At 37.5% G+C, this 25936-nt stretch overlaps 3 protein-coding genes across 5 annotated transcripts; 2 read left to right on the top strand and 1 right to left on the bottom strand.

Moving 5' to 3' along the window:
• The first annotated feature begins 6464 nt into the window (after positions 1–6464).
• Positions 6465–11521, top strand: LOC148915960 (uncharacterized). 2 transcript variants are annotated; one of them, XR_016127878.1, is made up of 5 exons: positions 6465–7211; positions 7385–7534; positions 7888–8052; positions 9772–10405; positions 10576–11521. XR_016127878.1 is itself a non-coding variant. In XM_089054431.1 (3 exons), the coding sequence occupies exons 1-3, from the start codon at positions 6599–6601 to the stop codon at positions 8058–8060; spliced, it is 936 nt and encodes a 311-aa protein (XP_088910557.1). In that variant the 5' UTR covers positions 6465–6598; the 3' UTR covers positions 8061–8183. The 2 variants fall into 2 exon arrangements, 1 of the variants encoding a protein (XP_088910557.1); XM_089054431.1 differs by lacking the exons at positions 9772–10405; positions 10576–11521 and having other exon boundaries at positions 7888–8183.
• Positions 10169–10766, top strand: LOC148915961 (uncharacterized). The gene is made up of 2 exons (XM_089055026.1): positions 10169–10409; positions 10576–10766. Exons 1-2 carry the CDS (start codon positions 10169–10171, stop codon positions 10764–10766), a joined length of 432 nt encoding a protein of 143 aa, XP_088911152.1.
• Positions 11522–18511: 6990 nt separating the features above from the next.
• On the bottom strand, positions 18512–25037 carry LOC103336315 (tubby-like F-box protein 8). Of its 2 annotated transcripts, none has more exons than XM_008239357.3 (6): positions 24880–25037; positions 24228–24363; positions 23146–23603; positions 22864–22951; positions 20565–20697; positions 18512–19501 (listed from the first exon to the last, which is right to left on the bottom strand). In XM_008239357.3, exons 3-6 carry the CDS (start codon positions 23491–23493, stop codon positions 18790–18792), a joined length of 1281 nt encoding a protein of 426 aa, XP_008237579.2. In that variant the 5' UTR covers positions 23494–23603; positions 24228–24363; positions 24880–25037; the 3' UTR covers positions 18512–18789. The 2 variants fall into 2 exon arrangements, with proteins under 2 accessions (XP_008237579.2, XP_088910556.1); XM_089054430.1 differs by having other exon boundaries at positions 24172–24363; positions 24880–25033.
• Between the last annotated feature and the right edge of the window lie 899 nt (positions 25038–25936).

Below are 25936 nucleotides of genomic sequence, written 5' to 3'. Positions count from 1 at the left end.
GTATAGAGACTACACTTATCTTTTAAAAAAATTTAAAATGAAACAAGCCCAAACCCCCACCTTGAAAAAGAAAATTAAAAAAACAAAAAACAACACCTCTCATTTTCTTTTTCACAGTTTCTCTGCAACATCCACCCCAATCCTCTCTTCCATGCCTTCTCAACTTTTATAAAATAAAAAAATACTACATATAATATAACATGTTTGTTGTTGTTGGCGTGCCTACATTCCTCTTCCCAGTCTCTGCCACTTAAAATTTTGTTACTTTTAATACTTCTAATATTATATTTTTATGTTGTTTTCAAAGTCCCCACACACTAAATGAATCAAATGCTGTATATTAATAGGTTTTGCTCAATGTGAAAAGCAAGACTTTTCTCATACTCTACACCAATGCCGACAGCCCCAAGTGAAGACCTAAATGTCTTCAATTTCAACCACTCATTTAAATGCAACATAACTTCCTCCAAAAGCCAAACCAAAACCAGAACTTCCTTCCCCATTTACTACATGGGTCCCACATGGGAATTTTACCAATCTCAATAGTTTGCTGTCCAAAATTAAAACTCACCCACCTATTATCATCGCTGTAACCCACCTCATTAACTTTCCTTTTCTCTATCTCTGTCCAAAATTAAAACTCACCCACCCATTACCTTTCCTTTTATCCATCTCTGTCCAAAATTAAAACTCACCCACCCATTAACATCGTTGTGACCCACCCATTACCTTTCATTTTATCTATCTCTGTCCAAAATTAAAACTCACCCACCCACCCATTACCATCTTTGTGCCCACCCATTACCTTTCCTTTTCTTTATAGGTATTGAAGGAACAGAAGCCTAAATGTGTATAAATAATTAAATATGATGGTGTTTAGGGGTGCTAGAAATCCATCTAACTTGGGCTTCTCAACTATGAAGTTGGGCTGGGCACAAGAAGAATGGCGGCCGAGGCTTGGAGAGTTTGGGCAGCTAGGTTACACTCTGGTACAACCAGATTTTTTGGAGCCAAGTTGGCCGGGCTGCATTTGTAATGAGATTCGAAAGTGGCTGGGCAGATCTGAAAAATTACGGCCGAACTTGGAATGGATGAATGCGACCGTTTCTTGAATGGAAGAATAGCAGAAAGTCTGTCACGCCGGACCGGTAGGTGGAAATCCAGGTGCGTTAGAAAATAAATAAAATAAAATAAAATGAAAAGAAAACCGAAATAGGGTTTGAAATAAACTTCTCTTATAAAAATAGCTCCAAAATTACAACTTTACAAGAAATAAACAAACAAAGCTCTAACACTCTCATCTAATTTAGCCTCAACTGGTTTAGTCCTTTTCTTGCCCACTAACTCATCTGAAAAGTTAAACAGGGTGAGGGATGAGCATCCACACCAAGTATGAACATGAGACCTTACCACAGTAGATTGATATAACTAAATTAAGTGACATGCAATCACACAGCCAAATATCACATTAATAATATTAATGTATGAATGCTCTTCATCTAATCCCGTTAATTCATATAACTGGACAAGGCAGACTGCACGTCTCATACCATGCTTATACCACTTGGTCCCGAATGCCCATTTATATGAATTAACACCCATTTCAATCATCCCATTATTCCCCTTTTGTTAGTCATCTTGTCTAACTCCCTTTCGCCAGTCCCGAATCACCCAATAAAAATATCATGTGCACTGTGGGATCCCGAGACTGGTACCTGCCAAGAGTTAGACTCAACTACACAAAAGACTATATCCATTACCCTCTTTTCCATTATTATCTTCTCCACCCAACAACTCCAACCAATTACCATGACATGATATAATTATGCCAACATTATTCAAATAGTTCACAATACATAAATATCTCATATCAAGAACATTATACAATATCACACATAATATAGAGCTCACGAAATTTAATTAAATCAATCTTATGTAAAGGCTCCCAAGAAATCCCTACCTCGATTCCAAAGCATTTCTCAAGTTAAGAAAATACAAGCTAACTTCTATATCTCTTCCAAGAATCTCTCTCTCTCTCTCTCTCTCTCTCTGTATTTTACTTCATTTCTCTGTTTCTCGTTTTGTTATTGACAACATAAGGGAGAGGCCTTATTTATACTCTTACAAAACTTGGGCATGAAGTAAGAATAGATATAAGGATAAGCTTAATGAATAAGGATAAATACGAATATAGGAAGATAAAATCAAAATATTAATTAACTAACTTCTTACAGGAGCTATTAAAACATACAAGCTTTGAGCTTTGAAACAATGACACATATATTGGTGACAAGGATGAAATATGCAAGTGCCACACGTCCACTCCACCTTAAGATGATTAAAACTCATATATATATATAAAATTACTATGTCAATCCTCTTGTCCAAGTTAACTTGCTCAGAAAGATAAAAAGAGATTTGTTTTAGCTATTCACAAGATGTGAATAACACAATTCTAATAATTGAATATTATTATAAATATATACGATTATATAAGTTAAATACCCAAGAAATATCTAAGAATTTAGAGAAAAACAAATAATATAATTTATTCAAATGAACTTATGTATATATATATTTACTAAGTACAAATAATTATTAAAATAGCATTGTAAACGTAAAACAGCACATATATATATATATATAAACGTTTAAAAAAAACTTTTAAGAATATGGACTCTCACAAGTCCTAGCGGGGAATTCTAGCGAGGTCCGAGTTTCCTAGCTGCCAAGATTCCTAGCGGGTGGAATTCCTAGCGGGCGAGGGTTCCTATCATGCAAGATTCCTAGCCAGCAAAATTCCAAGCGGACAGAATTCCTAGTGGGGAGATTTCCTAGCGGCAAGTACTTTCTCAAGAAGGCGGCCGAGATTCCTAGCGCCGAGATTCCAAGCGGCAGAATTCCTAGTGGGCGAAAGTTCCCAACGAGCGAGAGTTCTAGCGGGCAAAATTCCTAGCAGGTGAGATTTCCTAACGGGCTAAATTTCTAGCGGGTAGATTTCCTAGCGCCGAGTTTCTAAAGGCAAGATTCCTAGCGGGCAGAATTCTAACGAGGAGATTTCATACATGCAAGATTCCTAGCGGGCGAGATTTCTAGCCGCCGAGAATTCCTAGCAACTGAAGTACTTTCTCAAAAAGGTGGCCGAGGTCTTTTCTTCAAGGCCATGGTGCTTTCTCAAAAATGCGGCCGATGTGTTTTCTTCAAAGGCCATGGTGCCTTCTCCAAAATGCGGCCGATATGTTTTCTTCAAAGGTCATGGTGCTTTCTCAAAAATATGGTCGAGCACTTCCCTTTGCAAATATAGTCGGACACTTCCCTTTGCAAAAGTGGTCGGGCATATCCTTACAAAAAGTGGTCGAATGCTTCCTTCTCAAAAAGTTGGGTCGGGGCGAATTTTCTCCTTGCTCACCTTGGCACCCTCCTCTCAACACTTGGGCAAGCAAAGGCGAGCCAAGGGAGTTGAAGTTCGGCCGGAGGTATGTCCGCTGACTGCCCAATATTCGAATATTTGAGAACTCAAATATAGTCCAATGTAAGGCCAAGCCCAACATCCAAATATTTGGAGTTCCCATACCACCCATCTTGGCGGATGGTCGGCGGATGGTAAGCCAACTGTAGAATTCTAAAAGCTCAAGGGGCACAAGGTTCCACCATATGTCAAGATGAAATCTCGGAGGTCAAGGCCCAAGCCACGGATTCACGCCCAAGATTTTCGGAGGTCAGTGTGCATGTGATGGAGGCCTCACAAGGAAACAAATCAAGGAGATTGATGATAGTTCATAATATTCCAAAACAAGAGAGGATCAAGCAATCAGAATATTTCAACCAATGTAATCCCACGGATTCAAGGAGCCTCAAAAGGAAAGGTTTTTAAAAGAGTTGACATTTGGCCATTCAATGGCCAGCCCATGGGCTGATGGAAGCCCTATATAAACATCACCAGACGAAGACAGAAGACACACAACATCAGACAGACAAACCTATTTTTCGTCTCGCACTTTTCTTTTCCTAGACTTAGGATTTTACTTTTCATGCATTTAGTGTAGCAAGTTCTTCCTTTTCTTAGTATAAGTTTAAATTCTCGTTCAATTTATATTTTCTTGTCATTTAAATTCAAGTTTATTTCAATTGCTTTGTGTTTCATTGTTATCGCACTTCAATTAAGTTTAATTTCAAGTTCATTTTACTTTATCGTTCTTATCGCTTTCATTTCGTTATTGCTTTACTTATCGCTTTGATTCATTTTATCGCACTTTAATTCTCCTCTTTATGTTATTTATCTTTCATACTTTATTTTACGCATTTGTCTTTAAATTATATTTAAATTTAAGCACCTTTACTTTACGCACTTGTTCTCCGTTTCATTACGTTTCACCTTCCATCTACATCTCCACCCACTCCCAATCATCTAGTCGCTCACATAAAGCCTTGACCTCGAAGTAGTGAAAGAACCTAGGTCGTGATGAGGTTCCTTGCTCGGCAGAACAATCATTTGATTAAAGTCAGTTATCGGACGCAACACATCCATCTACTCACATTCCATTCAAGCAAAAATTCGGGGCTTGGTGGTGGCACGCCCCGCACTCAAAAAAGAAGGACCAAAAGCTCCTTCCGTCAGCCACCCCGGCTGAAAAGAGGGAAAAGATGGGAACGGAAGCATATCACAAAAACAAGACGTGCAGAGTGACGCTGGCAAGTATTGAAGAACAAGGTAGGGGTAGATTAGTGGTTATGCATGGAAAAGTATCAGATTTTGGCAAAGTGTGTGGAAACTGCAAATCACCCCTAAATTGAAGATTTTTGCTTGGTTGATTTATCAGGGTAAAGTCTTAACTAATGAGCAGAGAGCAAAAAGGCACCTCATTCTGGACCCATCCTGCATGATTTGTGGTTGGCTTTCTGAATCTATCCTCCATATCCTTAGAAATTGCTCTAGAACTAAAAGAGAATATCATTTTTTATAAAGAATAAAATTATAATGTATACAGACTACACTTATCTTTTAAAAAAATTTAAAATGAAACAAGCCCAACCCCCCACTTTGAAAAAGAAAATTAAAAAAATCAAAAAACAAAAAACAATACCTCGCATTTTCTTTTTCACAGTTTCACTCTCTGCTCTGCAACATCCACCACAATCCTCTCTTCCGTACCTTCTCAACTTTTATAAATATAGCATGTTTGCTGTTGTTGGCGTGCCTACATTCCTCTACCCATTCCATGCCACTTAAACTTTTCTTACTTTTAATACTTCTAATATTATATTTTATGTTGTTTTTAAAGCCCCACACACTAAATGAATCAGCTGCTGTATATTAATAGGCCATTTTCTCAATGTGAAAAGCAAGACTTTTCTCATACTGTACTAATGTCGGCAGCCCCAAGTGAAGACCTAAATGTCTTCAATTTCAACCACTCATTTAATGCAACATAACTTCCTCCAAAATTAAAACTCACCCACCCATTTAATCCAACATAACTTCAACCACTCTATTCTGTCCAAAATTAAAATTCACCCACCCACCCATTTAATCCAACATAACTTCAACCACTCTATTTCTGTCCAAAATTAAAATTCACCCACCCAACCCACCCATTATCTTTCCTTTTCTCTATGTGTATAAATATGAAAGGAACGGAAGCATATCAAAAAACAAGACGTGCAGACTGACGCTGGCAGGTATTGAAGGAGAGGTAGGGGTAGATTAGTGGTTATGCATGGAGAAGTATCAGATTTTGAAAATAATAGACGAAGATTTTGAAATAAAAAAAAAAAATCGCGGTAAACAAACAGTTAAAGTACAACTATTTTTCTGGCATGGGTTCAACAATTGGATCTAAACTTGCTGGGTCATCTCTTCTACTGTTTTTCTTGGTGAATTTCTTTTCTTTTTCCATAAAAAATAAAAAATTAAGAAAAAGATGATGTGGCAGATGACAAGGTTGCCATGAAAATGACATAACTTGCGTGTAATATATATTGGTATTAATAAGTTGGTGTCCATAGGATTATTGTTCTGTTATAGAGAAGCTCCCTTCCATATATAGTTATAGCTAAGTCGTACGAAAACATGAAACCTGTGTTGTTGGCTGGTCTTATAACAAGTTTAATTTATTTTATGCTTTTTTAATTTGTTATTCTACTTTTGCTTTATTACTTTTTCTTTTTTAAATTTACAAATTTATAAATAAACTCAATCCTAGACATGTATTTATAATAAAACCCAAGCACTATTTAAACATAGAACCACACCCAAAATCAACCCCAAAGTCAACTTTTTGGGTGTGTTTATAAATGGATTTTGAGTGTGTGTAATGATGGGTTTTGGGTGTGTTTATATGTTTAAATAGTGCTTGGGTTTTTTTATAATTTCAACCCTCATTTTGGGTGTTTTAGTGAAACTCCCAAATTTACAAATTTACAACTATGGGCTGGTATACGTGTTACTTTGTTACTTGATTATTTTTTTTTGGTCCAGAACGATGGAAGTAACTTTGTTACTTGATTAAGCAATGTATGTGATGCTATATATATAGAGTAGTGGAGAGCGCGCGGTTATATAAAGACAGCAACGAATTGAGTCGAAAAAGCCATACAAATGGCTTTTCAAGGAAAGGCACTGGATAAGTGCCAATACCCATATAAATGGTCCATGTGCGGCGAATGGGAACTCCTAAAAAAATTCTACAATGATCAGCAAAAAAATCAGCAAGATGAAGTATATGGCCAATTGACAACGAACAACGACACTGTACTACATGTCGTAGCCGCTGCCGGACGCGACGACGTGCTTCAGTTTTTTATTGATCTAATAAAAAACGACCGTAAGAAGTTATTCCAGGCGTTTTCAATCCGGAACAACTATGACAATACCATTCTACATGAGGTGGCTGCGTCTGGAAATCAGAAGGCAGCAATTATCTTGATGAGCGAGGAGAACAAAGTCAAGGAAGAGTATCATAGCTATGAAAGTATGCTAGCGATTCAGAACAACTTAGGAGAGACCCCACTCTACAGGGCTGCTGCTTTCGGTCACACAAACTTGGTCGAACATTTGGCAGCAATTATCTTTAATCTGCAGCCGCAGCAGCAGGATATAGAGCAGCAGCAGGATATAAAGAAGCAGCAGGAGGAGGCTATGAAGCACCACTTCTACAGAAATCATGATAACATATCCATTCTTCAGATCGCAGTCATTAGCCAACATTTTGGTCTCTCTCTCTCCCCCCTCTGACAATTGCATTATTAGTTATATATGTTAGTTATCTATGAAATATAGCTCTGAATCAAGATTAATTCTTGTCTGAATGTGTGGTTCGAATATATAATCTTGCCAAATAAACATTAGTCTAATATTTTTGTGTTTGGTTTTCCTTCAATGCAGAGACTGCTCTTTGGTTACTACACAAGTACCCAGATCTTGCGGATAGAGAGGAAAGCAATGGACTCACATGTCTTCAATTGCTAGCCCAAATGCCATATGCATTCGAAGCCAAATTTCGCAAAAGCATATGGAAGATGCTCATTTATAAATGTACCATCTACGCTACTGCTACTACTAGAATTAGATATAAACTCACAAATTCAATTTAGGAACAACCACTTATTATTTTTTTAGGATCAATTTAGGCCCATTTTTCAGGTTTATCTCAAAAAATTTATCATTGGCCATGCTAATGAGGCAGCCTATAGCCCCATTTATAGATGGTAATTTTTCTTTTTCTTAAAAGGATAACCTGGACTACAGCCACTGGTATTTCTGATCTCGCAAGCCAAGCTTGTGGAGCAAGAAGGAATAGTGGCCCCTTTATTTGTGCAAGCCTTAACTTCTGATGATGATAATGCTGATCTTTAATTGTCCTCCCCTTTTTATGCATTCGGATTCAGGCCTTTTTTATGATGACAACTGTGACTCGGAGAGGAGATCCAATCAGTCACCAAATCAAAACAATGGCTTGGAGAGCGGATCCAATCAGCCACGAAATCAAAACGATGACTTGGACAGAAGATCCAATCAGCCTCGCCAATCTAGTTCTTCAAAGAAGATTACGAGTAATTAATCAAACTTTCAATGTTTGTGTGTGTCTATAAATATGGGGAGTATTTTTGCTTATCATTTTAACTCAAGGTATATCCTCACTACCATTTTAAAATCTTAACACATGTCCAACGCAACACATAATAGTACCCTTTAGTTGAAATTAGTTAGTTACGTTTGAGACTCTTGAAAATAAGATTTCAATAAAGGCAAGTTTTGGGAAAATCCCAGCCTCCAATGAGAATTGATAGAGGGATGGTTTGAAGATGCCCTGCAGTGGTAAGAAAAGAGTTATGAGATTTCATATCTGAAGCCGGAAAGGCTACTAACGGAGACGAACATGAAGTCACAACATGTGACGGCAACTCTAGGATTAGGGTTACTGGGGATGGAGAGATCATAGATGACTTGTTGTAGAACAACCATGATGGCAGAGAAAACACCAGGCGTGGTGGCTGGGGTGGCTGAGGGGGTATAGCTATAGGGTGTCTAGGACTAGGTTTGGGTTTTGTTTTTTTTTGTTTTTTTTGTTTTTTTTTTTGTTTGAACGAAGACTGGGTTGGGGTTAGGGTCAAAAAGGAGGGGAGAGTGAGATTTTTTTTACACATGGTTTACATATGGACAGATGTCAAATTTTTAAACGGTGGTGAGGGTACACATTGAGTTAAAGTGGTGAGCAAAAATGCTCCATATATATAGAATGTCATCCTTCCATAAACCCTAAAATCTTAAAAACAACTGATTTGTTAAAAAAGAAAAGTATATTATTTTTCCATAACATAAAATGCTGGTAAGTCGGTACAAATTAGTACAGATAACCATACAAGGATATTATAAATACAGAAGCCATTATTAGGCAATTTATCATGGCTAACTTTTTTGGCTGCCTTTGTGACTGAATTACAAATACTATTGTCTTTATCTCAAAAATGTTGGTAAGCTATTCTTAGCTAAGAAACTTTTTCGTTAAACTTGCTGTGAGGTTAGATTTTAGTTTTGCTCCTTTTGACTATATATCTATATATATTCATAGAGATATAGTCTAATTTAGTAAATTATGATCGTATACATACTGTAATATATACCTACAAATATGCTCATAAGTTAGTATCGATATACCTACCAAACGTATATGTTTAGAATGTAATAATAACGTAACTGCAAATATAAAGAGTTAGAGAACTAAAAATAAAATAGAACCAATCTCACAGCCAGGTTTTTAATTAGGCCTTACCCAAGAATGACAATCTAAGACTAATTTTTTACAATTGAAGGTTCATTTTCATGTTAGTGTTTTGATATTCAAGCTGGGCTTTGTGTAGAGGTCTGTTAGAGAGAAAAGAAGAAAGATGAAGAAATGTAATTTTGACTAACTGCTCTGCTTGCTCACGGTACAATTCTCTATGTAAGAAAAATGAGCTCACACGGTAAGTACAATCAGACCGTTAGCTCTGAGCTGGATTCACACAAGCATCAGTGAATCTCAGCCATCCATCTGTCTTAATTCTAGCTCTTGGCTATTTCAGTCTTTACATGTTTGTAGCCTTACACTTGTCATTCTAGGACTAAGTGAATACACAATTAACACTCTAGGCTTAAAAGAAATCAGACTTACAACTTACAATTCTACATTTCATGCATGTGGCTGCATGCTCTTACAGCTTTATTACTTTTCTCCTTCTCTTCATATTATCTCTCATGAATATTAATATATAATGATCATAACTTACTAGGATGGCGACCAATCCGTGATATGTTCGATGAAATCAAAAATCAAAAATGTCTATCGACACTCACTCATTTGCTGGTGGAGAAGGACTATTCATGGGCGGTAAATACTATAAGAAACAAAAAAACACATTTACTCTGGTATGTCCAAACAAATCAGATGATCCTCCACAAAAAACCTCAAACAACACATTTACTCTGGTATGTCCAAACAAATCAGATGCTCCTCCACAAAAAACCTCAAACAACACATTTACTCTGGTATGTCCAAACAAATCAGATGCTCCTCCACAAAAAACCTCTGAATCTACCCTTAAGCATGCCCCATTGCTTGTAGCAACATGCAAGGGAATATCAAAAATTGTGGAAATTATGTTGGATTGTCACCCTCAAGCGGTGGAAATGTTGGATCCTGCAACTGGACAAAACATTTTGCACATGGCCATTAAGTATCGCCGGCTGGCCATCTTTAACATACTAAAAAGGAGCAAATCGATAACGTCAAGGTTGGCTTACAGGATTGATAGTGATGGGAACACCATATTGCACCACGCTGCACATATGAGTTCTTACCCTGTAGACGCTCAAGGCTCAATTGGTCCTGCATTTCAATTGCAAGAAGAATTGCGTTGGATGGCGGTAAGTGACTTTATATATATACGCCTGATTCCCTAATTTTTTTTAATAATATTTAACAATTATCTTCAAACATTGCAAACAGAAGTATGTGAAATGAAACTAGTTATAAATCTATTGTTTACTTGATCAAAATGGTTCATCATCCTCAATAATTTTTCCATTTGTGGCAGCGTGTGGAAAAGATAATGCCAAGTCATTACGCCATGCACCAGAACAATCGGGCCTGACAGCAGAAGCTCTTGAGAAGGAGCATGAAAATGATCTTAAATTGGCAAAAGGATGGATAAAAGAGACATCGTGCTCGATCAGGCGCTTTGGTGGCCACCGTGGCCTATGCAATGCCTTTACGGCTCCGGGGTAATGATAACTACGGGTTCCTGTTCTCGGCATTCTACTTTCTTTGTCACATTCGCCGTTTCGGACGTTATCTCGCTCACCTTCTCATTGACTTCTTTGTGCACGTTTCTCTCTATCCTGACGTCCCCGATTGAGTACAAAAACTTTCGCCATTCTCTTCCCTTCAGGCTGCATTTAGGATTCACCCTTCTCTTCTTCTCGTTGGTATCCACCATGCTCACCTTCACTGCTGCTGTTGTGCTCTTGATTCATCATCAAAAGATGTGGACAACGTCCCTCATTTATGTGGTTGCCCTTCTTCCTGTCTCTGTGTTTGGGCTCTCGCAATTTCCTTTGTATGAAGGATTTCGCCAATGTGTGAAATACATATTTCAAAGGAAATGAAGCCGATTATATCTTCAATTCCGGGTGTGTTTGGATTTTCCCAAAGTTTGAAGGCCAGAAATACTATATTCTAGGTTTGCTAGGGTAAGGTCTATTATTGAGTGATATGATTTGTGAGCTCTATGCTGTTGCTATAGCTCAAAAGGTCAGTCAGAATAAGAGTGTGCTGCTATAGCTCTCAGTTATGGTTCCCTCTTCTTCTTCCTTTGTGTGTGACAGTGTGAGTGTTTTTTGTTTTTCCTCCTTCTAGGTATGTTTCAGAAGAAGTCAACATCTTCGAAATAAACTTGTGTGTATCATGTTTTTTTATGAGATTTTTCCTTCATTTGTAATGATCTGGGTTTAAAAATATTCTCTTTCTTTTTTTATGGTTCATCACTCATTTGTTGAACTAAAGTAGAGGATGATTTTTTGGACTGTGGATACTCCCAGCTCCCTTTTCAATTAGCTTCAAATTAAACTTTCGACATGATTTCCATTAATTTGACCAATATGATTATTTCGAATAACATTTATTAAACCCTTTAATATCGAATAATTAACTTACATAGTGCATAGGCCCTACCTTCTTCTTCTTCTTTTTTTGGGCTTGTCCAATATAGATCCTTACATTTTCTATTTCCTAGACATATACCCATCACTCTATAAATCTATGTGTAAAACCCAATTTCAAATTTAAATGACCAGTAGGATATAAGAGGTCGTAGTATTTCTATGTTTTTACATTGTTGCCACTAAACTTCATATTTTATTTATAATTTATTTCAAGCATTTCATTAACTGCCATAATTGTAATTAATATACTCTCTATTAATAGCATATCAATCACCCCATTTCTTTTAGTTGTCATTCCCTCTCACATCTCACCCCCTAAAATTGCAAACAAACAAAAATCTGTAAATTACATATCCAATAATGTACCTATGAAAAATATAATATAAATATATACATATAAAATATAGGTATATTATTTACCAAAAAAAAATTCAGTTACTTTGTAATTGCGTATATTTTTCATAATTAAAAATAGGTACACAATAATTTATATAAAATATAGGTACATTATTTACCCACAAGTAAATTATTTTACAATACACCTGTAAATGTGTATAGGTACATTATTTGGAGAGGAAAGATAGGTACATTATTAGAGGAAAAAAATAGGTAAATTATTTGGAGAGAGAAAATAGGTTCATTTAAAAAAATTTACTTTTAATAAAACAAATAATAGGTACTTTATTCAGAGAAAAAAGGCTATATTATTTATAGAAAAAAATAGGTACATTATTTAGATAAATAATAGGTACTTTATTCGTAGTAGGTATATTATTCAAATGCTAGGTACATTGGATGACATATAATACCTAAATCATAATTGTAAGTACATTAAAATTAATGTAGGTATATTGGATGTGGTATAATGTGTTGGCGTGACTTGTGGATATTGACTTACTTTCTTTACAGACCAAGGATTCCTATTTTATTTGTAATTGATTTATTTTAATTCCTGATTTCGTACTGTAAATAAATTTAGGAATTTATTATTTACTTGCTCATTCAGGTTTTGTTGTATTATAAATATGACCTCCTATAAGGAGAAGAATACATAGAAAATTCCCACAAACAAATATTCTCTCATAGTTTTCATATTTTAGCATGGTATCAGAGCGGCGATCTTGGAATTGCTGACTCTAGTTTCAAACCCCCGCCGCCGCTATGGGGGTTGATGATTTTTTCAACCCTCATGGAGGTAGCACCACCGACTCCTTATCTCCTTCTCAACCAACCATACCCAAGTTGAGTGCCCAAATGGCTTAGCTCCTACAGATGCAGACTTTGGCCCCGAATTTGATCATGAATCAGGTTCCTATTTTGATGACCTCGAACCCGATCCGGAATCAGGATCCTATTTTGACGACCCCAACCCCGACTCGACTATGACAACGACGACCCGACCACGACTCAAAGACGACCTCGACTCCAACTCCGATGATGACCACAACTCCGAATTTGTCTATGATTCATACCTCGATCCCGATTTCGACTCCGACTCCAGCCCCGACTCAGGCTCGATCCCAATCCGAATTCCTACTCTACCTGTATCCTATGCATCTTCCGCTGCACGATTATGACTTCGACTAACGACACCGACACATGGACTAGATTGCGCATATTGTGGTGATCTGAGACACACTCGTGAGACTTGTTTTAAATTGCATGGCTACCCCGATTGGTGGGCTACTCTTAAAGATCGAGGACAATGCAATACGACCAATAATGGTACTGGTTATGGATTCCGTACTTCCGATAAGATTGATTCCGGAGTTGGATAATTGATTCGGTGCAACTGATCATATGACGCTTTGATCCTCGATGATTTTCTGAATCCTACACCTCGACGAACTCTGTATTGCAAATGCCAATGGCGTTACTTATCCTGTGATGGCACTGTTGCACTCTCATCCTCTCTCACACTGTCTAATACTTTACTTGTTCCATCTTTATCCACTAAATTATTGTCCGCTAGTCAGCTTACTGAACAATTGAATTGTTGTGTACTCATTTACCCGAGTTTTTGTTTGCTTCAGGATATTCACACTAAGGAGATTCTTGGTCGTGGTACTAAGAGAGGGGGGCTATATTATGTCGATGACTTCAGATCCTGGCATGGCTATGATGTGACGCATCCCTCCGATAGCAAACAAAAGCAAATTTGGTTGTGGCACCGTCGATTGGGACATCCGTCTTTTAGTTATATGAAGCATCTTATATCATATTTATTCTCATGTTTCAAGGACTCCGACTTCACATGTGATACTTGTATTTTGGCTAAGAGTCACCGTGTGCCATACCCGTTGAGTACGAACAAATGTACTACTCCATTTACGTTAATTCACTCTGATGTCTGGGGACCTTCACCTATCACTGCTCCTTCTGGTGTTCGATGGTTTGTCACATTCATAGATGATTGTACACGGATGACATGGCTTTATTTGCTGAAGAATAAAAACGAAGTGTTTTCCAGTTTTCAGTCATTCCACAAACAGATGAAAACTCAGTTTAATGCTCAAATCCAGATTCTTCGCTCCGACAATGGTGGAGAATTTGTCAATCATGACTTTCAGACTTACTTCCAACAACATGGCATTATCCATGAGATGACTTGTCCTCAGACACCGCAACAAAATGGTATTGCTGAACGAAAGAATCGACATCTTCTTGAAACCGCCCGAGCACTTCTGATTGGCGCTCATGTTCCTCGCCATCACTGGGATGATGTTATTGTCACTGCAGTTCACCTAATCAACTGCATGCCTTCGGTGTATTGACTTTTAAAACTCCCTTACAGTGCTTGCGCAACACGCACCTCGCCTCTGTTTTGGTACTCACACCCCGAATCTTTGGATGTGTGGCTTTCGTTCATCTCCACAAAAATCAACGTAGCAAACTTGATCCATGTGCGCCGTTGTGTTTTTGTGGGTTATACCACTCATCAAAAACGCTACCGTTGTTATCACCCTCCTACCCGACGTACCTATGTCACTTTGGATGTGACCTTTCGAAATCTGAGCTGTTCTTCCATGACCTATCATCCAATTCTACGCTTCCGGGGGAGATACTGAAATGAAAAGCGAATTGGAGCAACTTGGAAAACGAAGAAATTCTCCTATGTATAGAAATGATTGATCATCCCGAGTCTGGAGCACAAGATTACTCTCTGCCGAAAAGCAACCAATCGCCCATTCATAGCGATCAATTACCTGACCCACCTGATCCATACGAAGATATTTCTAATCCGAGTTCACACCTACAGACAATACAGAACAACAAGATGAAGACCCCCCTTCTAACTCAACAGTACCAACAGACCAATCTCCTGAGAATATCCTTGATATAACTACTCCTACTAGACTTGTGCATTTAGAGGATAAAACTATTGGATATCAATTACCTTTCAGGCAAAATCGTGGGAACCCACCAAACCGCTATTCACCTGATATTGGCAAGACATCCAAGTATCCAATTGCAAATCATATATCTACTGAGAAGCTATATGAACCACTCAAGGCTTTTGTGCATCAGTTGTCTGCTATCCATATTTCAACCAAGGTCTCTGAAGCATTGAAAGATCCTAAGTGGGTCTAAGCTATAAAAGAGGAGATGAAAACTCTTGAGAAAAATCAGACTTGGATATTGGAGACTATACCACAAGGAAAAAAGACTATCGGATGTAGATGGGTGTTTACTATAAAACACAATGCAGATGGATCTATCGAGCGATACAAGGCAAGACTTGTGGCAAAATGGTACACACAGACCTATGGTATAGACTATGAAGAAACCTTTGCTCCAGTTGCAAAGTTAAACACCGTCAGAGTCTTATTGTCCCTTGCAGCTAATTTGGATTGGCCACTACACCAGTTTGATGTGAAGAATACTTTTCTACATGGCGAACTCACGGAGGAGATGTACATGGACATTCCTCCTGGTTATAATACTACTCAGACTGGAACAGTTTGCGCTACGAAAAGCATTGTATGGGTTGAAAGTCACCACGTGCATGGTTTGGACGGTTCACCATGGCAATGAAGAACAATGGTTTGAGCGATGCAACTCAGGATCATACTTTGTTCTTGAAACATCGTAAAAGGAAGGTAACAGCATTAATAATTTACGTTGATGATATGATTATTACTAGGAATGATAAACAAGAAATATCACAGCTACAAGACTATCTGGCTACAGAGTTTGAGATGAAGGATCTAGGTGGACTCAAGTATTTCTTGGGAATTGAGGTGGCTCGATCGCAGCAAGGCATATTTCTCTCTCAAAGGAAATATGTCTTGGACTTGTTGATGCACAGGAATGCTAGATTGCAAACCTGCGGACACTCCTATTGTTCAGAATCATCATCTTGGAGAATATCCGAATCAAGTTCCAACTAACAAACAAAGATACCAAAGGTTAGTGGGAAGATTGATCTATTTGTCACATACTCGACCATATTGCTTATACAGAAGGCGTTGTCAGTCAATTTATGCACTCTCCAAGTGAAGACCACATGAATGCAGTTCTTGGATACTTAGATATTTAAAGTCTGCGCTGAAAAGGACTTATGTTCTCAAAGCATGGTCATCTAAATATTGATGGTTATTCAGATGCAGATTAGGCGGTAATGTAATGATAGAAAATTCACATCGGGTTACTTCACATTCGTGGGAGGTAATTTGGTGACATGGAGGAGTAAGAAACAGAATGTAGTAGCTTTATCCAAAGGCGAGTTGGAGGCATGACTAAAGGGATTTGTGAACTTCTTTAGTTAAGAAAGTTGCTTACTGAACTTGGGTATAAACATACATCTACAATGAATCTCTTTTGTGACAACAAGGCTGCTATAGTCATTGCACGAATCCAGTTCAAGATATGATCGTACTAAACATGTTGAGGTGGATCGACACTTCATCAAACAGAAGCTTGAGGCTAAAGTGTTTCAGTTTCCTTTTGTGAAATCCGAGGATCAATTGGCGGATATTTTGACAAAGGCGATTTCCAGTAAAGCATTCCACAATTCACTGGATCAGTTGGGCATTAGCGACATCTATGCACCAACGTGAGGGGGAGTGTTGGCGTGACTTGTGGATATTGACTTACTTTCCTTACACACCAAGGATTTCTATTTTATTTGTAATTGATTTACTTTAATTCCTGATTTCCTACTGTAAATAAATTTAGGAATTTATTATTTACTTGCCCATTCAGGTTTTTTTGTATTATAAATATGACCTCCTACAAGGAGAAGAATACATAGAAAATTCCCACAAACAAATATTCTCTCATAGTTTTCATATTTTAGCATAATGTAGGTTTATAGGAATTGATAATTATGTGCACTTTTCATACTAGGTAAATTATATTTTTCATAAAACAAACAAGTAATAGGTACATTATTTTTTCAACATAATTAGTATGTACAGTTTTATTTAGAAACAATTATAAAGTGGATTATTAGTCATGTATAATTCATAAAAAGAAAATAGCATAAACATTTTATTAAACAAACCGATTACCCAAATTTGAATTTATTGTTAAATTTTTTTTAAAATGTTTCAAAATTAATTCCTACATCCATTACAACAGATCTTTCCAAATTCAACATCTGTCATTATATACAATCCAATTAAAAACTGTTTCCATATTGATTCCTACATTAATATACAAAATGCAATAATGGCTTAGTTGGGGGTATTTTTGGAATCTGAAAAGTACAATAAATCAGATTTTATGCTTAATTAGGTAACTTGCTGAGTTGGATCCTAGTCATGGGTTTTTACTTATACAAATTGGGTATTATTATAGGAATAAAAAGTGAAGAGTTTTAGGTACGACAAATTGAATTTGAAGGGTATAAGCCAAATTTACTATTTTTTTTTCATTTAGCACCAATAACCTCCATTGTAATAAGACACATTATGTGCATAGCATTGGAGAAAAGAGCTTTATATTCTCAGAAAATCGAAACACTCATATGATTTCCAGTCTTCGCAACCTTCTCCATTCTCTCTATGGGCCTTTGAATGAAGGGATCGCCATCGATGTAATGAATATAATAGTCAAGTTCGTTGGCAAGGGACTTGTAACTCAAGTGATTAAGAACAATTACCCATGTACTCGAGGTCATGTGTTCAAATCTCCCCTCCCCAATATCACTTGTATCATATCAAGTCCGCTACAGTGCGGATGCTTTTTTTTTTTTTTTTTTTTTTGGGTCAGAATGAGGGGTGAGTATGATTATGGTTGGGGCTCACCATTAATAAAGAAATCTGAAGCAGAATGTGTGTTCATGTTTTTTTTTCACTCGTGGAAATTCAAGCTCCACGTAGAGCTTCATCTTCCTGGTGCTTCCAATTGGAACCCCTTCGGGATGGTTTTGGAGCCCTATTCAAAGGAAATGAAAAAAAGAGTACGAAAATTAAAATAAATTTGAAGAAACTTTGACACTGAAATATAAAGAAATTGATTTTGTGTGTAATAATTCACAAATGGATTGTAATTTCATATTTATAGAGTTTGGGGTGACATTTGGGATTGAATTTGGACCGTCGAATTTTTTTTACCATTAAAACCATCACAATTAAATATCTGTCGTTCGTTTGAAGTTAACCGTTGGATCTCAATGGTTTGTTTATCTAGACCCCACGCGCCTCAAGTGCACGGATAGGAAACAGCGGCGCGCCACAATTGATCCATCCGGTTCCAAAAACCAACAAACAGACAAAAATTGCTCTTCTGCCTTTTGCTTCGTGGATCCCAACTTTTTTAGCCCCATCTGGAATATCTCACATCTCATACCCAATCCTAGCTTGATTGATGCTACAAAGTCTAGACTGTTATTTTCAAAGCATATAATAAAACAAAAGTCTTAACAAAAGATAGAGAATTGGGAAAATAGAAAGAAAAAAGAAAAACAATTGAAAAAAAAACAGAGGAAGAGAGGCCCTCGTCCGATGTGCACTTTTCTTGTTCCGCACATGCAGTCTGGCATAAGTTGTAACAGTGACATCATACAACAACCACAATCTATATGAAAGGCCTAGAAAGAATTACCAACTACACTTTCTATTTCTTGCCATAATTTCTCTCCTCTATTCACATGCTAATTTGGTGTCAAAGCTGCTCAAGCAGATAGCAAAGGCCTGAAATGCAGACAAAGGATACCGGTAATCCATGGTAAACATATCCTTGCCAACTTTACCAAACTGAAGGATGATCTTGTCATGGTCAGATTGGGTTGGCTGCGGTGGTTGCGAGGGTGTCGGTGCACCAGCAACCGACTGTGTAGCTGCTATCAACTGAAAGTTCTTGACAGAGGCAACTGTTACCCTTCCACGGAAGTTAAGGCACCAACACTGCAACTGTTCATGCCATCTCGGTGCCTTGTTCCGAAGAATCAATGGTCTCTCCTTTCCTTCATCTTCATAATGGGACCCGACTATATCAGAGAATCGAGCACTGCTAAACTCAGTTGAATTATCAATTGATTTTGAGAAGGATATGCTCCGGAATGAGTCCTCAAGGGAGCGCTGGAGAAGCTCAGGCTGGCCAGGTACAATGCCACCAGGCTCAAGGGATGCGGCAGGAATTGAGTGCATGTTGCAGTGCATCCTGCGTGGCCCCCTAGTGCCAAGTACATTTAACTCATATGTCACCTGAGCGATGTTGTAGCTGCCAGTAGGAACCTTGGGAGAGACCTTTTTAGAGTAAAACCGACGGCTTTGGCCGGGTGGGTAAAGCTGAGCGCTGTTGTAGGGAGGCTGGGTATCATAAATAATGAATTTGGTGCCTAGAAAATTAGACCTGAAAATGATGCACGTTAAACCAAACCAGATAGAAACTGCTTCTGGCCCATCAATAACAAAAATGAAGGGAAAGTAATATCCTAATACAATTATTATTACTATTGCATGTCCACAAATTGATTTGTTTAGCAGCATTTCCAATAGCATGAACTGCTAAAAGGTCAACAAACTTCGCTACCAATTAAGAATTAATAAATAAAACATGCCAACAATAGAATATTAGTTGCAATAAAAATATAAGAACCACCAATATACAGATGCATCCATGAGAACTTTGGCAGCAACAATTGCGGACACTGACATCATGCAAAGTGACAGACCAAGCTGGTTCAGAAGTGTGACAATGGATGTAAAGTCTACTGATTAAAGACATATGTGCGTGTATTATAAGTAAATAGAAGATAATCTAATATCCTTGCACCAAAACACTTCATAACGAAAGGACTGTCACCAGTTATTCAACCATGGTCATAATGCCTCATAAAGTCAGCATTTCATACATGTTCAAATTAAGGATATAGCAATGGAAGTTCCAATGCAGCCAAAGCAACTGAAATTGAGAGAGAACACATAAAAGTACAATACTAGCCCACAATATCACCAATATTCTTGGATTTTTTTTCAAGAAGAAAAGGGAATTGATATGTATAAAAAACAATTAATATGCATCTTAAAATTCTTTAAAATAATATCATTTGCAAAAGAAATAATTCTTGCAGGAGTGCTTGCAGCAAAACCAAGGCTAAGAATGTAAAGTCACCATAACGAATCCCCATTGCCTCATATTATTAATCCATGGCCAATGGACAGCAGATGCAAAAGACAAGATAAATGTTTTTAATTCAGTCTTGATCCCTAAGTATGCGCAATGAGTTTTCAACATGCTCAATATTCCAGTTCCAGTTTCGTAACTAAGTTTCAGAAAAGAAAAGAAAAAAATTGTACAATGACACATTTATCAAGTTCTTAAGTTGCAGATTTCGCTGTCTTCCTGAAGTTACTAACATATGAATTTCAGCATAGAATAGAACAGCTGAAAAAGCAAGTTCAACAAGAATCACCTCAATTTCCCAATGTAGGTGTTGCTTGATCTTGATATGTTATCAGCATCCATTGAGATCACATACTCTGTGCAAGTAGTTCTGCGCGTTCGCTTGGCAGAAAGAAGAAATTTCCCATTTTCAACAAGTAAGGCTGCAAAGGCATGGAATTGATCAACAGAACATCCTAAAATAGACTTGCAAGCAATAATGCAATCAACAGAATATTGCTTGCCAGAAAATGAAGTAAATTATTTACTGCACAATACGTCTGTATTTAAAGTTCAAGGTCAATTTAAAATTAGACAACCCCTCTTTATATGAGTTATTGCAATACAATCCCTTTATATAACTGAGGCTATGTAGGGTAACAATCCCTATGATCTTGACATAAGGAGAAGATGATAATTCTTATGCAGTATAGAGTGAGAGATGTACACTATTTATAACATTTAGACAGCAAATCAAACAATTAGTAATAGAACTTAGCTAAATCAAATTCTGGTAACCAGAATTAAAATAAAGTTTTGAACTTTAACACTTGCTAATAGCCTCTATTATCAACAGAAACCAAATGCCCTGATACAGGACAGCATGATTGATGGAACCCAATGATAACGTGTCAGTGAGGTAAGGCTAGGCCTCTCCGACTTAGCTGGGCTCTAGAGCCTTGAATGCGCTAGTCCTCGGAAAATGGTACAAGAGCAGACTGAAAAAAAAAACACAGCATGAGAAGAGATTGTTATAAGTGGATACAATACACTAAATGGGTTGTTTGGAATCCATAGAGAACGAAACTAAGAAATTAAGTTGACCCAACTAGCCTATATAGTTAGATCTGAAATTATCCCTTATAGATATATCAGTGGGTTGATATACATTATTGGTCAATTCTCTAACAACTTCAGTTTTGGGGGTCCAATGGTTGACTAACATGGTATCAGAGCTCTGATTGTCGGAAACCTTGAGTTCCAAACTTCCAATCAACATTTCTTACTCATTAACTTGCAAGGTGCAGGGAGGGGCTGAACTTATATGTTTCTCTTTATATGTATTTTTCTACCTCTTTATGTGGAGGTGATGTAGTACAGCCCGTAGGTATTAAATTAATCACTTAACAATCGAACAGAGAAGAATATAAGAGACTGAGGAGAAGAAATATAGGTCGAAAAGACGATACAAAGGGCAGAAACAGTAGAACAAAGAAGAATATCGGAGGTCAAGGAGAAGAAAATATAGATCGAAGGGGCGAAATCAGAGAGTTCTAGGAAAAGGTTTACTCAACATTCAAATCTGAATTTTAAAGAACTACATGGGGTTATTTATAGAAAACTAAAACCTAGACATAATAGGATAAAAATCCCTTGCCTAAACAGAAATCCTAATCCAAATAAAATAGGAAAATTAAAACTAGATATCTGGAAATCTGGAAAAGTAGAAATCCTACTAGAATTCGGAAGACTAGAGAATCTAGGAAACTAACAAATACATTAGGAAACTAATAGATTTAGGTCCTATGCGTCCTGCATCAGGAGGACTGCACTTCAAGAAGGATGTTAACTTGATATATGTTGATGGTCCATTCACTAACTTGAACTTCTCAAGTCCAGTGGTTGTGTAAAGTCAACCATACTCTGCTTGCCAAACAACTCCTCTAAGATACTGAATCAGGTTACATTCATCGAAGCAGGAATTCTACAACTTTGCATAATGCTGTCCTCTACTATGAGTGATTCGAAAATAGAATTTCAGTTTTTAAAGAGAGAGGTTAGATCATCACAATCAGCAGCATCACTTTTACAAAACAATCATTTAGTGTCTTCCCAACGATATTATATACCTATGTTAGGACACGAATAATTTGTCTAAGGTGTAGAAGGCACTCCACATACAACAGACGAGGTCCTAAATGGCCTTGATAGTGCCTAGATTTAGCATCCACTGTCAAAAGGATGCTCTTAGCAATAGAAAGTTCCAAATGGATATTGCCTATATATTATTGGTCTTATTAAAGATTGCGTGGTCATAGCACAGATCAATGGATCAGTTAGTATTATTTACAAATTAGTTTCCATGCCATATTCTAATAAACATGATGGCATATTGACCAAAGGTTGAGTTAATTAAATACTGATTAACAAGAAACCAATATTATTCGCAATAATAAACAAAAACTTTTCAACTAAGCTGAACACAACAAATGTTTTAGTAAGTTGATCATAACTATATTGTGAAATCCCAACAAACCACATAACCTGAAATCTCACATTTAACTTGGTAAAGCATTAGTTCCAACAAAGCTGTCTTATGAGAACTTTACCAGGGCTAAGGCAAAGGAAAAGGTGGTAAGTTAAATTAGACTTGTCCCTCTTGATAAAGCACTGGATCGTTCCATCCCGAGATCCTGGCTGTGAAAGGCAACCATGTGTCAGCTACTGGCTATTATGAATATGGTTAAAAGAGAGCATCTAAGTGCATAAACACATGTATAACTAACTTAAACAGAAAACCCAGGTAATGACATTAAAACATAAATGTGTGGGCACCTTCTGCCTTTCATTAAGTGCCTCTCGTAAGGAAGACAATACCACAAAGCTCTCACCTGCTTCAAGGAGACTGGGAAGGTAATTTTCCCAGAGAATTCAGGACTTCTGACAATTTCTTTGCACATTTCCCTCCATGACCTGCATACGGCAGCGCAGGCAACAACATGCTTGCGAGAAGGCCAAGTACTCTCACTAGCCTCCAATCTTTTGATTACATCACGTAGTAGTTCAGGAGGTAGGCTAGCCCAACGGCTATTCTGGATTACCAGAGGTGGGTCGTGCAGCTCATGGACTGAACCATGTGATTTCCCCCTGTGATGACCAGGCAGTCTCACCTCAAAACTCCGTCTGGATAAACTTCCAAACCCATCCCTTACATCACGAACTATACTGCGAAATGACATTAACTCTGGCGTGCCAACAGACTCAGATGTTATATATGCCCTCAATGCAGATGCACGATATAATCCACTTCAAGTTGGGATGAACCACAAAACTATAACTGCAGGTTCAACTGCAAATGAACCAAACTGGATTCAAATTTCTGTTACAATGCTTAAAACCTAAGAAAGAAAAAAGGAAGAAGACTGATTGACAAAAGCACAAAGCAAGAAAAGGAGATTCTCTATAAAGAAAGTCTCATTCTCACACATGGACTTAAAGCAGCCTAAAGTACAAGACTTTAATCAGATACATCTTTTGGCGGGTTTTAAAGCTGATCTTCCACAACCTAAACTATAATTAATTCAAACTTAAATTCCTACTTGTGCAGTCTAAGCCAAATAGAAAAATAGAAAAACTTTAGAAAACAACCCCCAGACTGAAACCTCTTCCACATGGAATTTTTAAAACTACAGTGTCTATAATTTGTTATTCTAGAATGCAAAACCCTTCAGAGACAAGATTGTAACTAAAACCCAAATACTTTTTGTTTTAAAAAAAAGGTAAAACAGTGTCATAAATATAGGCAGCATGAATTATGCACCGAAATGAGAAATGCAACCTGAATAAATAAATAAATAAATAAATTGTAAAATCAAGTTGACCTAGCAATTTAAATGCTCAACTCCTTAATAACTCACAGAGAGAGGAAGAGAGGGAGGAGAGAGAGAGAGAGAGAGAGAGAGCGCGCGCAAACCCGAAAAACACCAAATTAAATGCCACAAGACTTGAGTTTGAGAGCTTGGCACTGATCAAAGATACATTGCTTCACCAGTAAGGCTATCAGAGATCGGTGAACAACTTTCAAGAATCAAAGCCTACTGCTGGAATTCCTGCAAATATAAAATACTGCAATCTTAGAAATGACGAAGAAGGTTAACAAATTTAGCCTACAAAACCAGAAATTTGAAAGCAAAAACCACCAAAAAAATTGTTCTTCTCTTTTTTCGGTTTTCCAACTACTGATGTTAAAAAGTAGATGAAGCAAAGTCAGTATTTTGATCTCCATTTTGCTTAGAAGCACAAAAGCATCCACAGAAAAAATTAAAATTAGCCAAAACTCATGAAATGAAACAAATTAATGCAGAACACACACCAAAATGTGGTGCTTCAAACCCCTTAACTAAAAAAACTAAAATTCAGATATTATCCATAAGGGATTTACACCCCCCACCAACTGAAGAAAACCCACAAATGTTTCAAGAATCAGACTTTCCAAGACGGTTTTGGGACAGCAAAGTTATAACCCAGAAAACGAACCTAAAACTCAACAATCAGAGAAATGATCCCAGGTGGGGCTGCAAATTTAACAAACAGAAAAAGAAAAAAAACAAGGAATTTAGACAAACATTTCAGACGGCTGATGCTTCAGTACTTCTTAAAGCTGCGATGCAAAACACCATAAAGACCTGAAGATCACAACCAGCTCACCAGCTTCTGCTCTCTCTCTCTCTCTCTCTCTCTCTCTCTCTCTGTGTTAGAAGACCCGGACTTCAACTCTTTATTCAATCCAGTTCACGAACAAATAGCTTTATTAACTTAATCCAAATTATTTAATTTTATCTATTTGTCTTAATTTTAATAACACCCACTTGAACCAGACTGAAATGACCATTGGGCCCTTGACGGTTGACTTTTGTCACAGAACAACTCCCTGTGTTTCCGTTACCCGACCAATTGGCGTATCTTAGTGCGAGATTCCTACGTAAGCCGCTTGTTGGAGCTTCGGCGTAATTTAGCATCCACCGCTTACGACATCGCGCTTTGAGAGTTAAATATGGTACTCCTCGGCGTACCTCGTTATGATGTGGAAGCAGTTGTGTTATTGATCTGAACCGTTGACTCTGTTGAAATGTTGGGATTTGGGAAGCTGGGTGCATGTGGGAAGATCATGAAATGGGCACGCAGTCATGATGGAGGCCTGATGGAGAGTGGAATGACATTTGTATCCCTATTGGTTGGGTCTGTGCTAGGATGCTGCAGCTGCTGCCACGTGTTGGGATATTTTAACTCAGAAGTAAGAGCATCTACAATGGAGAGGTGTATATGAGGATGTATGTTAAATATACATCCCGAGTCACCGGAATCGTCTCCAATGAGGAGATGTAAATGGATTTAAATATACATCACCGGTCCACCATGGGGATGTAAAATAAAAAGTATATTTACATCTATTTTTACATCCCTTGTAGACGGGACCCACCCGAGAAAAAAGAAGAAAAATGAAGAAAAGTCAACATAAAAGGCTGGGACCCACGACTACACTCTAATTTACACCCCTGTTGGAGTAAAAACATATTTACACCCGGAGATGTAAAAGGGATGTAAAAGTGGTTTTATACCCCCGAATTTACATCCTCCCACTGTAGATGCTCTAAGAGAAACACTTACATGAAACAAAGATGG

Source organism: Prunus mume, linkage group LG6 (genome assembly GCF_029339155.1).
Source record: "Prunus mume cultivar Tortuosa linkage group LG6, ASM2933915v1, whole genome shotgun sequence".
NCBI lineage: Eukaryota > Viridiplantae > Streptophyta > Magnoliopsida > Rosales > Rosaceae > Prunus > Prunus mume.
The sequence above is the reverse complement of the archived record's forward strand: the minus strand, read 5'-3'. Positions and strand labels throughout refer to the sequence as shown.